Source organism: Oncorhynchus masou, chromosome 29 (genome assembly GCF_036934945.1).
Source record: "Oncorhynchus masou masou isolate Uvic2021 chromosome 29, UVic_Omas_1.1, whole genome shotgun sequence".
In the NCBI taxonomy this organism is placed as follows: Eukaryota; Metazoa; Chordata; class Actinopteri; order Salmoniformes; family Salmonidae; genus Oncorhynchus; species Oncorhynchus masou.
In genome coordinates, this window is record NC_088240.1 from 65758285 (window position 1) to 65776611 (window position 18327).

General features: G+C 42.6%; 2 protein-coding genes across 8 annotated transcripts in view; both read right to left on the reverse strand.

Annotated features, from left to right (window-relative positions):
- Positions 1 to 489, reverse strand: part of arhgef2 (rho/rac guanine nucleotide exchange factor (GEF) 2) — a 54653-nt gene extending 54164 nt beyond the window's left edge. For 2 of the 5 annotated variants that reach the window (XM_064945746.1, XM_064945745.1), the window contains exon 1: positions 339 to 489. In XM_064945746.1, the coding sequence (XP_064801818.1) occupies positions 339 to 392 (54 nt within the window). In that variant the 5' untranslated portion in view covers positions 393 to 489. Of the gene's footprint in view, positions 1 to 72; positions 151 to 338 lie in introns of those variants that run through there. The other 3 variants (XM_064945748.1, XM_064945747.1, XM_064945749.1) reach the window with 2 other exon arrangements.
- Positions 490 to 888: 399 nt separating this feature from the next.
- LOC135520311 (death-associated protein kinase 2-like) lies at positions 889 to 17052 on the reverse strand. Of its 3 annotated transcripts, none has more exons than XM_064945753.1 (13): positions 16595 to 17052; positions 6752 to 6905; positions 6370 to 6504; positions 5872 to 6093; positions 4981 to 5119; positions 4466 to 4595; positions 3705 to 3753; positions 3560 to 3586; positions 3146 to 3298; positions 2995 to 3040; positions 2723 to 2812; positions 2414 to 2500; positions 889 to 2069 (listed from the first exon to the last, which is right to left on the reverse strand). In XM_064945753.1, the coding sequence occupies exons 3-13, from the start codon at positions 6429 to 6431 to the stop codon at positions 1989 to 1991; spliced, it is 1086 nt and encodes a 361-aa protein (XP_064801825.1). In that variant the 5' UTR covers positions 6432 to 6504; positions 6752 to 6905; positions 16595 to 17052; the 3' UTR covers positions 889 to 1988. The 3 variants fall into 3 exon arrangements, with proteins under 3 accessions (XP_064801825.1, XP_064801826.1, XP_064801824.1); XM_064945754.1 differs by having other exon boundaries at positions 6748 to 6905; XM_064945752.1 differs by lacking the exon at positions 6752 to 6905.
- Between the last annotated feature and the right edge of the window lie 1275 nt (positions 17053 to 18327).

Below are 18327 nucleotides of genomic sequence, written 5' to 3' on the forward strand. Positions count from 1 at the left end.
AAGTTTACCATAGTCTTGGTGATAAAAAAAATTACATTTTACTTTGTCCAATTAATAAAAAGAAATACAGACCATCCGAATTGCCCTAACGTCTACAGGTAACGTGTCATTTGATCTCGAGGAGGAAACCAGTTTGACGTTTTGTTTGTCTTGCTCGGTGTTTGAGTCGCCACTCCCACGATAATGCGTGGCTAGTCGTAAGTGTGTATCCTGTTACTCAGTTTCGCATCTCCTCTGACCTGTATGCGTGGGTGTTCGTGCGAATTATAAAATACTGTATACCTATTACACTATGCACTTTTAATTCAGTTTTAATGGTAACCTAATACCAAACTCACCTCTCTTGCATACCCTAGTGCGTCTGTTTGTGAGTCCTCTATGGCAACGGGCATGCGCTCTGTAGGGTGCACATTGGAAGGAGAGAAGGCATGGGCAGATTCAGGAATTTACAGTGTGTGAAAGCTCTTTATTTCATTGGCCCCCTCTCTCCAAGAATGCTGCTGACTCCTTGGATCCTGCTCATCTTGGAAGTGCCAACTATTCAACCCCCAGTTTCAAAACCTCCATACCCTTGTATAAACCCAGAGGAAAATGGCAATTTCCCACCCTTTGATAAGAACATGAGGATGAAAGCCCGGAACCAATTTAGAACAAGAACTGAAAGACTGAAGTTTGTAGGTTTCACTTCTTCTAAACTGTTTGTCTGTTACAATGAACTTTCACAATGATTGTGATGTTCACTTTAGGTTCACTGACTATCTTGATCTCATGGTTCTAATATGGTAACATGTGCCACAGAAACTGATAACTCAACCCAGTGCAAATAGTCTGCTGTCTTTTTAAAAATGGTGTGTTTTCAAAGCAACAAACGTATATACTGTAATAGCGTTAACATCAGACAAACATTTTTTATTCACCATCACACAATTCACAAAACATAGTTGTCAGTATTAAACTCTCTCTCATATATATATATATATATATATATATAAAACAAGCCTACACAAGGTTATAAAATAGCTTTCCATTTTAAAAAAACTGTAAATTTGACATAAGCCAAAGATAGTTGAAATGTTCAACAAAGTATATCTAAGATGAAGTTTGGTAAGGCTTTTAAGGGCTCTACACACTAAGACCACATTACACATGTCAGTGTCAAACACTCAATATCAAACATGGATAACACTGTTTATCCCCTTACACTGTGTATAAGAAATTAGTTTTGGAATTGTTAGTTAGATTACTTGTTGGTTATTACTGCATTGTCGGAACTAGAAGCACAAGCATTTCGCTACACTCGCATTAACATCTGCTAACCATGTGTATGTGACAAATAAAATTTGATTTGATAGTACAGTAGCTCTGTATAAGCTTATATTAAAATGATGACACAATCAAATAATGTATGTTACCAAGTACTTTTTCTAGTTAATTGTATTAAATGCATATGTCTAAGAAAATTAAATAAAATCAGTTTGGAAAAGTCTTGACCTTTGATAGGCACACAGCAGTCAACAATAGAGGCTAAATAATAACCACATAATATTGTAAGGCAGAATAATTGCAATTGAGGTTAGCTATAAGTGGGACAAACTCGATCCTGTAAACCATCAAACCTAAACAAAGGTTTTGGCATTTTCAAAAAATAAATATGTCAAACTTAAAAGGCACGGACAAATACATTTCAGAAAATGGCAACACCCTAGGTCAAATGGGGGTGAGGTGCAACAGAAGTGGTTTGTCAACTACACTGGTTTTATCAGGAACCATGTCTGAGACATTAAGATTCAACTCTGTGGACCAACACTGGCTTTAGGCACCTGCACATCATGTGTTCGTTATGCGTATCGTCACTGCCATAGTCAGTCATTCTGTAACTTAGAGTATTGTTGACCGGTGCATCACTCACAAAAGACTTCTCTCCATTTCCCCATGGCGGGATGGATAAAGGTGGTCTGAGGCTGTGTTAGTGACCCCAGTGGTCTTATTTAGGAATTGCTGCTGAGTCTACGGCGAATGAGAGAAGCAGGCTTGGTCTCCGTGTCCTCCTGGTCGCTCTCACACTGTCTCTGACAAGTGGACAAATGCAGAGATAGTCAGATATAAGCATAACAACATCCTCATCAATATGTTGATATTGAGAGGATAATAAAGGCTTTATAACCGTTTGAATAAAGGAGTAGTAATATTATTATGAAATATGGGTGCAACATTTGTCTGCTAGGGGTGTAGTTTTCCTGTTTGTTTTCTTTCCATGGCATGTAATTGATTAGTATATTACGATTGATTAAAATTGGCGTTATTGATTGCCCAGACAGTACACACAGTTAGTTCTACAGGTCTTAGACTTTAATAAAAAGGGCAGAAGCCAGCATTTCTCCTGGTCTGGACCCAGTCCTTTCTGCTCTCTTACCAGTTCCGGGTCCTCCTGCGACCTGCTTTTACACTGCAACTGCAGGCGAAATAATCTGTTACACGCCCACACCATGTTAAACGACATCTACAGAGAGGGGGGGGGTTAAGAAGGGTATGAAAAGAGGTGTCCATAGGAAAGCAGTACTTTTGAAAGATTAAGGAAAATATGGTGCAATACAATGTCTGGACCAGCAGGTGTCCCCCTCTCACCAGTATTGTAGGACGACTGCACACCAATGCAGATACAGGGCAGGAGAAAAGAAGAGGAAGCTACTTTGGAGTATTGAGATGCACCACTGGCACTTACCTTCCATTTCCTCTTGGCGTTGAACTTCTTGAAGCTTTTCATGTTGATGGATGATCGACTTCTGTTAGCTGCCTGTTTGCGCGTGAGGGGCTGATAAACAAGGAGTTAACGTGATATTTAACGTGATATTTTAAGATGCTTTAGCCTTTATCCAAAGTGACATGCTTTCCAGTGTGAATCATACTCACAACTTTCCTACTCAAACCTTATAATGGGCTTATGTTGGGTTTATGTATTAAAGTTATCCCAATCAAATCACAATTCTCTCTCACCTTGATCCAAGGGTGTACTAGACATTCATTCGCTGTCATTCTCTCTCTGTAGGAGGGACACATCATTAAGTAAGACTGTTGCATAGTATACAGACGTTATAGACAACCATATCAATTACACTAATAAATGAATGCTTGACCATTTGTTTACATTGGGTCTTTGACCAGCAGTTTCTCAATAAAGTCTTTGGCCATGGCGCTGGTCTGGTTGAAATAGATCTCTTCAAACTCATAGATCATCCCCACGATGTTCTTTAGTGTCTCTTCATCATTATCTCCTTGAAAGGGGGACAAACCACTCAACCTGTAGAATAGGGGGGTATTAGAGAATATGTGTAGCTACCAGAGGAGGCTGGTGGGCGGAGCTATAGGAGGACAGGCTCATTGTAATGGCTGCAATGTAATAAATGGAAGGGAGTCAAACGTGGTTTCATATTTGATACTGTTCCATAAATTTAATTCCAGACATTACAATTAGCCCGTCATCCTATAGCTCCTCCCACCAACCTCCACTGGTAGCTACGATATGTAAAGTTCAAATTGTCCACGTGTTCTGTATACTCACAATATGTAGGTTATCACACCAATACTCCTGGAGAGGAAAGAGAAGAGAGATATGAGTGACATTGTGCACAAAACTATTTACCCCAGCAGTCAAGGCAGCTGGGACATTTTGTTTTTCTATTGAATAACATTGTAGTAATGGTTACCACATGTCGGCTGCCTCGCTCAGGGGTTCGTAGTTAATCACCTCAGGGGCTGGGAGGAGAACGGAAAGGGAGAGCGAGAAAGAGAGAAATCATGAGATACACACAACACAATCCAGCCTTATCAAGAAAAACAGAGTATGTGTAAGAGATGAAAAGAACAGATAGTAAAAAAAAGGAGCGACATATTTTGTAAGGACCTGAGAATAGAATAGAGGAGAGTGTAACTTCCTTTTGTCACAACAGTCACTGTGTCATTGTGTTAGGGAAACACTGGGTGATGTTAACACTGCTGTTGCACAGTATAATGGTATTCTCTAACTGACTTTAAATGCTCTAAATTCTTACAGTAAAACACATGAAAATGGGCAACTAGTTAGGGAATGAGTGGGTTATGGTAGAATCCATGGCCCTACAATAATCCCCATGCAAGTAATCATTCCGTTACACTCTGTGTTGGCGACTCAGGTTGCATCACGTACTTCAGGCCTGTTGAAACTTCTCACCTTGTCACACATCTCTCACTACCCCCAGTGCCCCACCACGTGCTCTGATGTCACATCCTGTCCACAACCACACTACTACCCCTTGGAAACTGTCTCCATGGAAACTTCAGCACCTTTCTAGAGGCTCAGGCTAAATAAAAACTAAAACAGATAGGAAGACACACCATTATCACACACTAACAAAATGCTCACACATACTGACTGACACAATTTCCACCACCAAACACAGACAGTAAACACGCGGAATGTTCCACTTACCGATGTACTGTGGGGTCCCAGAGAGGCTCCTGTACTCCTCCCCCTGTTTGAGGCGATGGGCCAGTCCAAAGTCAATGATCTTGATGTGGGGGTGTGGCATCATCTTGTCTGCCAGCATGATGTTCTCTGGCTAAATGGAAAACAGAGAGCGTTACACACACAATGCCAAATCCTGACGGAATGAAAAACAGCCCAAATGGATTTAGTCAAGGGTCAGGAAAGGAGGGGCCCGTCCCACCTAATTCACAGAACGGGGAAACACTGCTTTCTATCAGCTCTATTGGGGCGGCAGAGTAGCTTAGTGGTTAGAGCGTTGGACTAGTAACCGAAAGGTTGCAAATTCGAATCCCCGAGCTGACAAGGTACAAATCTGTCGTTCTGCCCCTGAACAGGCAATTACCCACTGTTCCTAGGCCGTCATTGAAAATAAGAATTTGTTCTTAACTGACTTGCCTAGTAAAATAAAGGTAAAATAAAAAATAAAATAAAAATATTGCTATCCTTGTGTGTCTCACCTTGAGGTCAAAGTGGGCAATGTTCTTAGTGTGCATAAAGCCAACGCCCTTGAGGATCTGCTTCAGGAACTCTATGGCCTCCTCCTCAGACAAGCTCTCCTTCTCTGCTATGAAATCAAACAGCTCCCCACCACTGATACTAGAGCAGAGATTGGAGGAGAGAAAAAAATAGAAAAAATAAATAGAATTAAATAGATGTAAGTTTGTCAGTAGAATATCTTTCTCACATACAGATGTAGGATCTTAATTTGACCATCCTGTTACAGGAGAACATTTAAAACTATTAATACATTTGAGACTTTAAAAGGCTTCTGAAGTTTAATTTCCACTTTGAAATTTCAGACTTGATTTTCCTTTATGAATAATGCATCAACCCCTACATAAATGTCCATTAATGATAATCCACATAATAATTAAAATTTCTTGTTGCTGCAGAATTGTTTCCCTGCTGTATCAAACTGGCTCAAATTAAGATCTTACATATATCGACTTATAAAATGGCATCTCATTCATTCCTATTAAACTTACTCAAAAGCGAATCAGCCTAAAAATTTGCTTCAAGATCTTTTATTCATGCACACTCTTGCCTCTTGGAGTACAGCACCAGGTTGATTGCAGTTGTGTGTGTCTGTGGGTTGTTCAGTTATATTAATAGTTTTGAGTGGTCTGTCTGACCTGGACTATTAGATTAGTGCTAGTATTGATAGGAGGATTAGATGGGCTGACGGGACCAAGTGCTTCTCATTGTGTTCCCATTAAACAGGGTGGGAGTGAGAGTGGTGCTCCACGCAACTATTTCCATCCCACCTGCTGTGGGCTGAGGGGGGACGACAGACAGACAGAGACCAGCAGAGGTCTCCCCCTCCCTCCATCTGTCCCCACTTGACTCACAGCTCCACGATGAGCACCACCTCAGCGCGACTCTCAAACACGTCCCTGAGGGCCATGACGTTGGCGTGCTGCAGGCTCTGCAGTATCTCCACCTCCCTCTCCACACTCTTCCTCTCCAGGCCCAGGCGACTACTGGCGCTCCGACGCAGCTTCAGGAACTTCCCCGCCCAGCGGACCCCGGATGCACGCTCCAGCACCGCACGCACTTGCCCAAAGTGACCACTAGAGGGGGCCAGAGAGGGATGTTATCATAGAGAACCTTTGCATTGTGCTCGATATTACGCTGAACTACTCCTGTGATGCTAATAGGCCTAAAGCTTGTTTGAATTTGAGATGAAAGAGAGTAACTGAGGTATTTGCACCTTTCTAGTACCATTTACTTAGCAGTGTATTCCTAGCTTTAAGTAAATTACGTAAAGTTAAATTCAAATCAATTCAAATGAACATAAATTTAAGTCTAGCACCATCTCATTCTCTACTCCAAACCTTCTCACTCACCTGCCAAGAACCTCTCCAATCTCATAGTAGTCCTCCACATTCTGCAGCTTAATCTGAGCCATGGTCTTGCTCTTTTTCCCCTCTTTCCCCCCCCCCTCACACTCTTTTTTGATTGTTTACCAGAGCTACTGCATTCTGTAGAAGTGAGGGAAGAAAGAGGGATGACAGAACAGATGTGGAAGGTAAACTAAAATGTATTTCAAAGAGAAGCAAGTAAAGGCACCAGACAGCATCAGGAACCATGGAAGAATGCCGGGACAATAAACAGAACTCTGTGTGAAGATAGAATTATGACAAGCGTATAGCAGCAAGACCAAAGTAGATAAACTATAAACTAATGGAAACAGACATGGACATAAATTGAAAAAAGGCACATACGCACACAACCGTGTTCGCTGGCAGAGTCAGAGGAGTTGGGCTCAATGCGGAAAACACATTTCAGTTGAACAACTGACTAGGTATCCCCCTTTCCCTTTCCAGATGTTTTAGGTTGGCGGGATTTTTTCAAATGTATTTATCATCCCTACTTCGCGGAGCTACGAACACAAGAAAACAGCCAAACCCCATGATTTGTATAACATTAGTTTTTTCAATCACTTTGGTGAGATGTTCACAAGTATGTCACAACGGTTAGTACAAAACAGATCCTCAAAAAGGCAGTCGTTTCAAAACTCTAAGCACATTTCCAATTTACTCGATGCAATACTTCATGCTGAAGATCTGCTCTGTAGCATCTAGGCCCCAATTCAATTTGTATTGTGAAAGTTCAGCACTATAACGCGATTGAAATTTAAAAGGTAATTTCTGATTGAGGCGACATATGCAGCACTTACTGTGAATGCAGTCTCCCTGAACGTGGGAACAGTCCCTTTAAATTTAAATCACGCATTGGATAGAAATTAAATACATTTTCAGTCTATTTTTATGGGTAGTGCCAGTGTATTGCCTAATGTGAAAACAGTGTAATATACATTGCTGTAGCATCTTACATTCAAAGGGCAATTTTGCATTTGCTGCTATTCGATTAACTGTTAGTTAAAATAACTAAATTTAGAAGATATCATGATGCATTTTGGTGATTAAATCAACATTCTCATGGTATTTCACAGTAAACTAGTGGTTAGAACATTGGGCCAATAACTGAAAGTTTGCTGGATCAAGGTAAAAATCTGTCGTTCTGCCCCTGAGCAAGGCAGTTAACCCACTGTTCCCCAGGCACCAAGACAGATGTGGCAGCCCCCCGCACCTCTCTGATTCAGTGGGGAAGACACTTCAGTTGAATGCATTCAGCTGTACAACTGACTGGTATCCCCCTTTCCCTAAACATATATTTTGGATCAATGCTTGTGTGGTGAAAGTCTCCAAACAAAATGAATACAAAATAAAAAAGGTTTTGGATATAGGATTTGCTGTTTTACAAGTCTTACCAGTTTTGAGTTTTGCACTAAGAGATTAGAAAATTCACCACGTACTTGTGAAAAGATCACCAAAGCGATTGAAAAAGCCTCAAAAACAAATACACTGCTTCCTTGCATTTCATGTGTGTGTTTGATGGTTAGTCCTGCACTAACACTGATAACTTGAACAAAGGCAGCCACTGACAGCGCCCTTATCCGGGAGTGTTTTATATAGAACAAACATTTTCTGCTGTGTGTCTGCATACATACACACACACACACACACACATATATGTGTATGTATGTATGTGTGTGTCGACATCACCTTGCCTGAGGTATGGAAGTTGTTTATGAATGTTAAATGGGTAATAGCGATGTTACTACTTCACATTAATGAATACTTAAATGTTCCATGATGGCTTTTTAATTTAGCAACAAAAACAAAATAATTATTCTTCACACACAACCACCAACACACATCCTTCCATGCAGATGCTGGAGCACAAAGGCATGCTCTGTATCTGTAAATATTTACATATCCCTGGAAATATCCTTCATTTATCAGTGAACACCCCAATGTGCTGTCAGCACGCACACACTAACTAACCACGGGCCAATGTGTTCTGCTTAACCACAACACAGATGAGAATCATTCTGTGAAAAGAGAAAGACAGAGAGATGTGTCCATATGCCCCTATGTGGCCCGTCTGCAGGGCCTGGGAGTTTCTACTGTGTATGAGTGATGCACGGCATGATAACGGGTTCCAATCAATAGTCGGATAATACATCAATATACTCCTCACACTCAGTCATGGGAAGTTCTATCACTACATACCAAATCAAAATTGTATTTGTCACATGCGCTGAATACAACTGGTGTAGACCTTACTGTGAAATGCTTACTTACGAGCCCTTCCCAACAATGCAGAGTTTAAAGATATTAATAACTAAATACACTGCATAAAAAAAAAAAGGGAACACTAAAATAACACATCCTAGATCTGAATAAATGAAATATTCTTATGAAATACTTTTTTCTTTACATAGTTGAATGTGCTGACAACAAAATGACACAATAATTATCAATGGAAATCAAATTTATCAACCCATGGAGGTCTGGATTTGGAGTCACTCAAAATTAAAGTGGAAAATCACACTACAGGCTGATCCAACTTTGATGTAATGTCCTTAAAACAAGTCAAAATGAGTCTCAGTAGTGTGTGTGGCCTCCACGTGCCTGTATGACCTCCCTACAATGCCTGGGCATACTCCTGATGAAGTGGCGGATGATCTCCTGAGGGATCTCCTCCCAGACCTGGACAAAAGCATCCGCCAACTCCTGGACAGTCTGTGGTGCAACGTGGCGTTGGTGGATGGAGCGAGACATTATGTCCCAGATGTGCTCAATTGGATTCAGGTCTGGGGAACGGGCGGGCCAGTCCATAGCATCAATGCCTTCCTCTTGCAGGAACTGCTGACACACTCCAGCCACATGAGGTCGAGCATTGTCTTTCATTAGGATGAACCCAGGAGGAACCCAGGGCCAACCGCACCAGCATATGGTCTCACAAGGGGTCTGAGGATCTCATCTCGGTACCTAATGGCAGTCAGGTTACCTCTGGTGAGCACATGGAGGGCTGTACGGCCCCCCAAAGAAATGCCACCCCACACCAAGACTGACCCACCGCCAAACCGGTCATGCTGGAGGATGTTGCAGGCAGCAGAACGTTCTCCACGGCGTCTCCAGACTCTGTCACATCGGTCACATGTGCTCAGTGTGAACCTGCTTTCATCTGTGAAGAGCACAGGGCGCCAGTGGCGAATTTGCCAATCTTGGTGTTCTCTGGCAAATGCCAAACGTCCTGCACGGCGTTGGGCTGTAAGCACAACCCCCACCTGTGGACATCGGGCCCTCATACCACCCTCATGGAGTCTATTTCTGACCGTTTGAGCAGACACATGCACATTTGTGGCCTGCTGGAGATCATTTTGCAGGGCTCTGGCAGTGCTCCTCCTGCTCCTCCTTGCACAAAGGTAGAGGTAGCGGTCCTGCTGCTGGGTTGTTGCCCTCCTACGGCCTCCTCCACGTCTCCTGATGTACTGGCCTGTCTCCTGTTAGCGCCTCCATGCTCTGGACACTACGCTGACAGACACAGCAAACCTTCTTGCCACAGCTCGCATTGATGTGCCATTCTGGATGAGCTGCACTACCTGAGCCACTTGTGTGGGTTGTAGACTCCGTCTCATGCTACCACTAGAGTGAAAGCACCGCCAGCATTCAAAAGTGACCAAAACATCAGCCAGGAAGCATAGGAACTGAGAAGTGGTCTGTGGTCTGCAGAACCACTCCTTTATTGGGGGTGTCTTGCTAATTGCCTATAATTTCCACCTGTTGTCTATTCCATTTGCACAACAGCATGTGAAATTTATTGTCAATCAGTGTTGCTTCCTAAGTGGACAGTTTGATTTCACAGAAGTGTGATTGACTTGGAGTTACATTGTGTTGTTTAAGTGTTCCCTTTATTTTTTTGAGCAGTGTAGTAACAAGAGGAAGAAAATTAAAATAAAATACACAAGAATGGAGCAAAAAAAAAAAGTTTGAAATATCCAATAAATGTCGTTCCACTTCATGATTGTGTCCCACTTGTTGATTCTTCACAAAAAAAATACAGTTTTATATCTTTATGTTTGAAGCCTGAAATGTGGCAAAAGGTCGCAAAGTTCAAGGGGGCCGAATACTTTCGCAAGGCACTGTATATACAGGGAGTACCAGGTCAATGTACAGTCGTGGCCAAAAGTTGAGAATGACACAAATATTAATTCACAAAGTCTGCTGGCTCAGTGTCTTTAGATATTTTTGTCAGATGTTACTATGCAATACTGAAGTATAATTACAAGCATTTCATAAGTGTCTAAGGCTTTTATTGACAGTTACATTAAGTTGATGCAAAGAGTCTGCAAATATTTGCAGTGTTGGCCCTTCTTTTTCAAGACCTCTGCAATACGCCCTGGCATGCTGTCAATTAACTTCTGGGCCACATCCTGAATGATGGCAGCCCATTCTTTCATAATCAATGCTTGGAGTTTGTCAGAATTTGGTGGTTCTTGTTTGTCCACCCACCTCTTGAGGATTGACCACAAGTTCTCAATGGGATTAAGGTCTGGGGAGTTTCCTGGCCATCGACCCAAAATATCAATGTTTTGTTCCCCGAGCCACTTAGTTATCACTTTTGCCTTATGGCAAGGTGCTCCATCATGCTGGAAAAGGCATTGTTCGTCACCAAACTGTTCCTGGCTGGTTGGGAGAAGTTGCTCTCGGAGGATGTGTTGGTACCACTCTTTATTCATGGCTGTGTTGAGGCAAAATTGTGAGTGAGCCCACTCCATTGGCTGAGAAGCAACCGCCACATATGAATGTTCTCAGGATGCTTTACTGTTGGCATGACACAGGACTGATGGTAGCGCTCACCTTGTCATCTCCGGACAAGCTTTTATCTGGATGCCCCAAACAATCGGAAAGGGGATTCAGAGAAAATGACTTTACCCCAGTCCTCAGCAGGCCAATCCCTGTACCTTTTGCAGAATACCAGTCTGTCCCTGATGTTTTTCCCTGGAGAGAAGTGGCTTCTTTGCTGCCCTTCTTGACACCAGGCCATCCTCCAAAAGTCTTCGCCTCACTGGGCATGCAGATGCACTCACAGCTGCCTGTTGCCATTCCTGAGCAAGCTCTGTACTGGTGGTTCCCCGATCCCACAGCTGAATCAACTTTAGGTTATGGTCCTGGCACTTGCTGGACTTTCTTGGGCACCCTGAAGCCTTCTTCACAACAATTGCACCTCTCTCCTTGAAGTTCTTGATGATCCGATAAATGGTTAATTTATGGGCAATCTTACTGGCAGGAATATCCTTGCCTGTGAAGCCCTTTTTGTGCAAAGCAATGATGACAGCACGTGTTTCCGTGCAGGTAACCATGGTTGACAGAGGAAGAACAATGATTCCAAGCACCACCCTCCTTTTGAAGCTTCCAGTCTGTTATTCAAACTCAATCAGCATGACAGAGTGATCCCCAGGCTTGTCCTCGTCAACACTCACACCTGTGTTAACAATTGAATCACTGACATGATGTCAGCTGGTCCTTTTGTGGCAGGGTTGAAATGCAGTGGAAATGTTTGGGGGATTCAGTTCATTTGCATGGCAAAGAGTGACTTTGCAATTAATTGCAATTCATCTGATCACTCTTCGTAACATTCTGGAGTATATGTAAATTGCCATCATACAAACTGAGGCAGCAGACTTTGTGAAAATTAATATTTGTGTCATTCTCAAAACCTTTGGCCACGACTGTATGGTAGCAGAGTGAACAGTCTATGGCAATTCAGGCCTTCCTCTGACACTGCCTGATATAAAAGGTCCTGGATGGCAGGGAGCTCAGCCCCAGTGATGTACTGGGCTGTTCACATCACCCTCTGTAGTACTTTGCTGTCATTTACCATACCAAGTGGTGATGCAGCCAGTCAAGTTGTTCTCGATGGTGCAGCTGTAGAACTTTGAGGATCCGAGGGCCCATGCCAAATCTTTTCAGCCTCCGAGAGGGGAAGAGGTGCTGCCGTGCCCGCTTCACGACTGTGCAGGTGTGGACAATGTTAAGTCATTAATGATGTGGCCGCCAAGGAACTTGAAGCTCTCGACCCGCTCCACAACAGCCCTGTCGATGTGGATGGGGGCGTGCTCTCCCCTCTTTCTCCTATAGTCCATGATCAGCTCCTTGGTCTTACTGAAGTTGAGGGAGATGTTGATGTCCTGGCATCACACTGGTAAGTCTCTGACCTCCTCCCTGTAGGCTGACTCATCGCCGTCTATCATCAGGCCTACCACCGTCGTGTCGTCAGCAAACTTGATGGTGTTTGAGTTGTGCGTGGCCACGCAGTCGTGGGTGAACAAGGAGTACAGGAGGGGATTAAACACAAACCCATGGGGGGGCCCTGTGTTGAGGGACATTGTGGTGGAGGTGTTCTTGCCTACCCTCACCACCTGGGGCCGACCTGTCAGGAAGTCCAGGGTCCAGTTGCAGAGGGATGGGTTCAGTCCCAGGGTCCATAACTTGGTGATGAGCTTGGTGGGGACTATGGTGTTGAACGCTGAGCTGTAGTCTAGGAACAGCATTCTCACAGTTATTTCCCCTCTTGTCCAGGTGGGAGAGGGCAGTATGAAGTGCAATTGAGATTGCATCATCTGTGGATCTATTGGGGCAGTATGCAAATTGCAGTGGGTCTAGGGAGTCTGGGATGATGTTGATGATGTGTGTTATGACCAGCCTTTCAAAGCACTTCATGATTACAGATGTGAGTGCTACAGGGCAATAGTCATTTAGACAATGTTGGTCAGCTTGAAACATGTTGGGATTACAGACTGGGACAAGGAGATATTGAAAATGTCTGAAGACACCCACCAGCTGGTCTGCGCATGCTTTGAGAACGAACCCTGGTATTCTGTCTGGCAGGCGGCCTTGTGATTGTTAACCCGTTTAAACGTTTTGCTCACGTCGGCCATGGAGAGCGAGATCACACAATAATCTTTTTATGCTCCCTTTGTGAAAGCCCCTGTTTTTAGGATTATTGTGTGATCTCGCTCTCCATGGCCAATGTGAGCAAAACGTTTAAACGGCTGGATTTCCCTTTGTAATAGATTATCGTCTGCGAGCCCTGCCACATAAAATGAGAGTTGGAGCCCATGTAATAGGATTCCTACTATATTGTTCTTTTGCATGTTTGATGTCATATCGGGCTCTCTTGTATGCGTCCATGTCCAATTTCTTGTAAGCCGTAACCCTGGTCTTCAGCTCAGTGTGGATATTGCCTGTAATTACGCACCCCCAAACACCTTCGTGCGGCTATGGGCTCACAATTATTTTTCTGTCTGTGCGTGTTCGCTCACACCGGTGCATTTGTCTGACAATATGCATTGATGCAAATTGGAAATATATGGTAAAAAAACAGGATGTGTGTGTGTGTGTGGTGTGCATGCATGCATGTATGAAATGACAGTGTGTCTGTGTGGTGTGCATGCATGCATGTATGAAATGACAGTGTGTCTGTGTGGTGTGCATGCATGCATGTGTGAAATGACAGTGTGTCTGTGTGGTGTGCATGCATGCATGCATGTGTGAAATGACAGTGTGTCTGTGTGGTGTGCATGCATGTGTGAAATGACAGTGTGTCTGTGTGGTGTGCATGCATGCATGTGTGAAATGACAGTGTGTCTGTGTGCTAGTTTGAAAAGAGTAGAGTCTGATGACAGGGTGTTTGTGTCTATGCCTTTGTTGGGAGACAATGGCAGGACATGTGACGTGTATACAGAACCTGTCAAAAGTTTAGACACTCCTACTCATTCAAGGGTTTTTTAGTTTGACTATTTTCTAAATTGTCGAATAATAGTGAAGACATCACAACTATGAAATAACACATATGAAATCATGTAATAATGTATTTGTATTCTTTTTAACCTTTAACCAGACAAGTCAGTTAAGAACAAATTCTTATTTATAAAATGACAGCCGACACGGCCAAACCGGGACGACGCTGGGCCAATTGTGCGCCGCCCTATGGGACTCCCAATCACGGCCAATTGTGATACAGCTTGGATTCGAACCAGGGTGTATATAGTGACGCCTCAAGAACTGACATGCAATGCCTTAGACCGCTGCGCACTCAGGAGCCCAAAAAAAAGTGTTAAACATATGAAAATATATTTGAGATTTTTCAAAGTATCCACCCTTTGCTTTGACAGCTTGGCATTCCCTCAACCAGCTCCATGAGGTAGGCACCTGGAATGGATTTCAATTAACAGGTGTGCCTTGTTAAAGGTTTTTTTGTTTTTTTTAACTGGGCAAGTCAGTCTTATTTTCAATGACGGCCTAGGAACAGTGGGTTAACTGCCTTCTTCAGGGGCAGAACGACAGATTTTTACCTTGTCAGCTCAGGGATTTGATCTTGCAACCTTTCGGTTACTAGTCCAACACTAACCACTAGGCTACCTGCTGCCTCTTAATGCGTTTGCTACAATCAGTTGTGTTGTGACAAGGTAGGGGTGGTATAAGGAAGATGGTATTTTACCAAATAGGGCCAAGCCCATATTATGGGGCAAGAACAGCTCAAATAAGAAAAGAGAACATCAGTCCATCATTACTTTAAGACATGAAGGTCAGTCAATACGGAAATTTTCAAGAACTGAAAGTTTCTTCAAGTGCAGTCGCAAAAACCATCAAGCGCTTTGATATAACTGGCTCTCATGAGGGCCGTCACAGGAAAGGAAGACCGAGTTACTTCTGCTGCAAGGGATAAGTTAGCGTAAATGCACTTCAGATTTCAGCCCAAATAAAAAACTGCAGAGTTCAAGTAACAGACACATCTCAACATCAACTGTTCAGAGGAGACTGCGTGAGTCAGGCCTTCATGGTCCAATTGCTGCAAAGAAACCACTACTAAACGAGTGCTCAGCATATGTGGGAACTCCTTCAAGACTGTTTGAAAAGCCTTCCAGGTGAAGCTGGTTGAGAAAATGCCTCAAGTGTGCAAAGCTGTCATCAAGGCAACAGGTGGATACTTTGTATCATCTCAAATTTTAAATACATTTTGATTTGTTTAACACTTTTTTGGTTACTACATGATTCCAAATGTGTTACTTCACAGTTGAGATAGTCATCTGGAATGCATTTCAATTAACAGGTGTGCCTGAAAGTTAATTTGTGTGTGAACTTGTGACTGTGTGCATGTGACTCTGTGTACGTGTATGTGCATGTGTATTTGACTGCATGTCATATGCATGACCTATTCTGGTCCACTACTAGACTACTGTAACACTAGTAAAACATCTACTCCAGTACATCCATTGTCAAGGACTGACTGTCCAAATGGAGAAACATATACAGATGCTGTATCTTAATTTGAGCCAGTTTCACCCAACAGGAATATAATCCTGGAGCAACAGGAAATGTGAATTGTTGTAGTCAATGGACATTTTTTGTAGGAGTTGATACCACAGGAGGCTGCTGTGGGGAGGACGGCTCATAATAATGGCTGGAACGAAGCAAATGGAATCAAACACATGGAATCCATGCATTTGATACCATTCCACTAATTCCGCAAAATCCATTACCACAAGCCCATCCTCCCCAATTAAGGTGCCACCAACCTCCTGTGGTTGATACATTTTTCATTAAGGCAAACCAAGTCTGAGATTGTGGAAATTACAAATTTTAAAAGCCTTTTTCCAACATCGAATACACTACGAGTTTGCATTTCCTGTTGTCGAGGAACATTACTGCAACGGGATGATCGAATTAAGATATGGCATCTGTATAGCCCCAGAGATTAGGACACATATAGGGTATCACCACAGCTATGTCCCATAAAACAGAGAGAGTGAGAGAGAGAGAGTGCATGAATGAGAAGTGGGTTATTTATATCAAACAATTGTGAGAATTGACATGAAGAATGGGAGGGGAATGCTTTGGCCACTTGTGTGTGTGAAGGATAGAGTCTAACGTGGCATCATCCATTCAAGCCTGAAACAAGTGACAATGGAAAAGTTGATGCGTAATTTGTTTGTGGCATTGTAAAAGGGGCGTCCATGGGTTTTGTATGACATTACACATCCCTAAAAAAAACATGTTTTAAATGGCCAACACCGCTTGATTTTCATCAAATTGACCCAACAGACAGACAAGAGGGAAATGGCTCCTCATAAATAAGCCTACTCAAATTGATTTTGGGTCATCTTTCGTTTGAGAAAAAGGTCTGTAGACGGTGGTTATAGTTAAAGCTACTCACCCAAATAAATTCACGATAATCTCGGGCGCAGTTTTGATGTGAGGTTGGGCGTGTCACAACTTTCTACTTCTTCAACGGTGTAGTAGGCTTTACGAACGCCCGAATTTAAAGTAAATTTGTCTCCCTTGAAATGAAATAATTAGGTTGTGCCGTATTCCGACAGCAACCGGTTTCCGTGCCGGAGAGAGAGTAGTAGGCAGACTGGTTCGACGGCTCCCTTTATTCCAATGCGCGTTGGTTACCCAAGCCGACAGGGGAGCTAGAGAAACGCGACATACACCAAGGAAAGCCCTCGCATACTTTTTTTTTTAAACCTCAATATTCATGTAGACTATAAAAGGTGCCTGTGGTGGCCCTGAATCAATCCACTGATTAGTCTACTACAATCAAATTTCTTGGATATGTTGCGTGCCATTTGAAAATAGGCCTACTACACAGTGCACTGGAGTTGTAGTTTACTGTGTGATGTGGTAAAAAAGTACCCTAAAGGCAGGGTTGGGTAGGTAACCCTAAATGTAATCCGTTAGTTACTAGTTACCTATCCAACATTGTAATCAACGTAATTTTGTATTACTCAAACTCAGTAACTTAATCCGATTAGGCTACTTTTGGTTACTTTTGGATTATCTTTTCCCATTAAGGCCATAGGCAAAAATTGTGATTTTGCTTCATCTGTCAATTTTCAGATATTGGGATATTTTGCAACTATAACTTCTATACTTTCAAAAAATGTACAAATACATCAGCAATAATGTATATAAATACTTTATTTGTATAATTTTATATTAACTTCGTCAACTACACCTACCATAAATATCGTTCTTGATAGCATGTTTCATGTAGAACTTCAATCGCTATTTTTTTAAACTCTCCATGTTGAATCATATCATTCAAAAGCTTGTTTTCCCAGAGCATATCATTAGCTAATCCATACATTGCTATAGCCGTTGTAGACGTAGTGCTGAAAGATGAGAAATTTCCTGACATGCGACTGGTTACTGGCATTTAATGGCCCTTCCGGCAACCTGATTGGTTAAAATGCCTCAAGAGCCGCACAGCACTTTCTTGTTTGAAAGCATCTCACGCGAAGAATCAACGTAAAGGGAGACTAAATTCGAAGAATATACATACAGTATGTGAATAAAGTAGATGATCGCAGTTAGCCAATGCGAGAAAAGCAGTGAATGAAAGAAAAAACGTGCCTGATCCTCCAATCGAGGCAGTGACAGTACAGGTTGAGGAGGAAAAGGAGGTAGGCCGCGACAGCGCTTTGAGACTCAAATGAGTTGAGATGAAGATGACAACTAGCAGCCATCAACCAGACAGAATCCAGACTAGAGGTCAACCGATTCATCGGAATGGCCGATTAATTAGGGCCGATTTCAACTTTTCATAACAATCGGAAATCGTTATTTAACTAGGCAAGTCAGGTAAGAACACATTCTTATTTTCAATGATGGCTTAGGAACAGTGGGTTAACTGCTTTGTTCAGGGGTAGAACAACAGATTTTCACCTTGTCAGCTCTGGGATTCAATCTTGCAACCTTACAGTTAACTAGTCCAACGATCCAACCACCTGCCTCATTGCACTCCACGAGGAGCCTGCCTGTTACGCGAATGCAGTAGAAGCCAAGGTAAGTTGCTAGCTAGCATTAAACATATCTTATAAAAAAATCAATCAATCATAATCACTAGTTAACTACACATGGTTGATGATATTACTAGTTTATCTA

Coding starts and splice junctions, on each gene's coding strand:
- LOC135520311 (XM_064945752.1), bottom strand. CDS start 6,431: ATGGCTCAGATTAAGCTGCAGAATGTGGAGGACTACTATGAGATTGGA. Junction 3,754..4,465: donor TGGGACCCCACAGTACATCG/GTAAGTGGAACA, acceptor TTCTCCTCCCAG/CCCCTGAGGTGATTAACTAC. Junction 2,501..2,722: donor ACGCCAAGAGGAAATGGAAG/GTAAGTGCCAGT, acceptor CCCTCTCTGTAG/ATGTCGTTTAACATGGTGTG.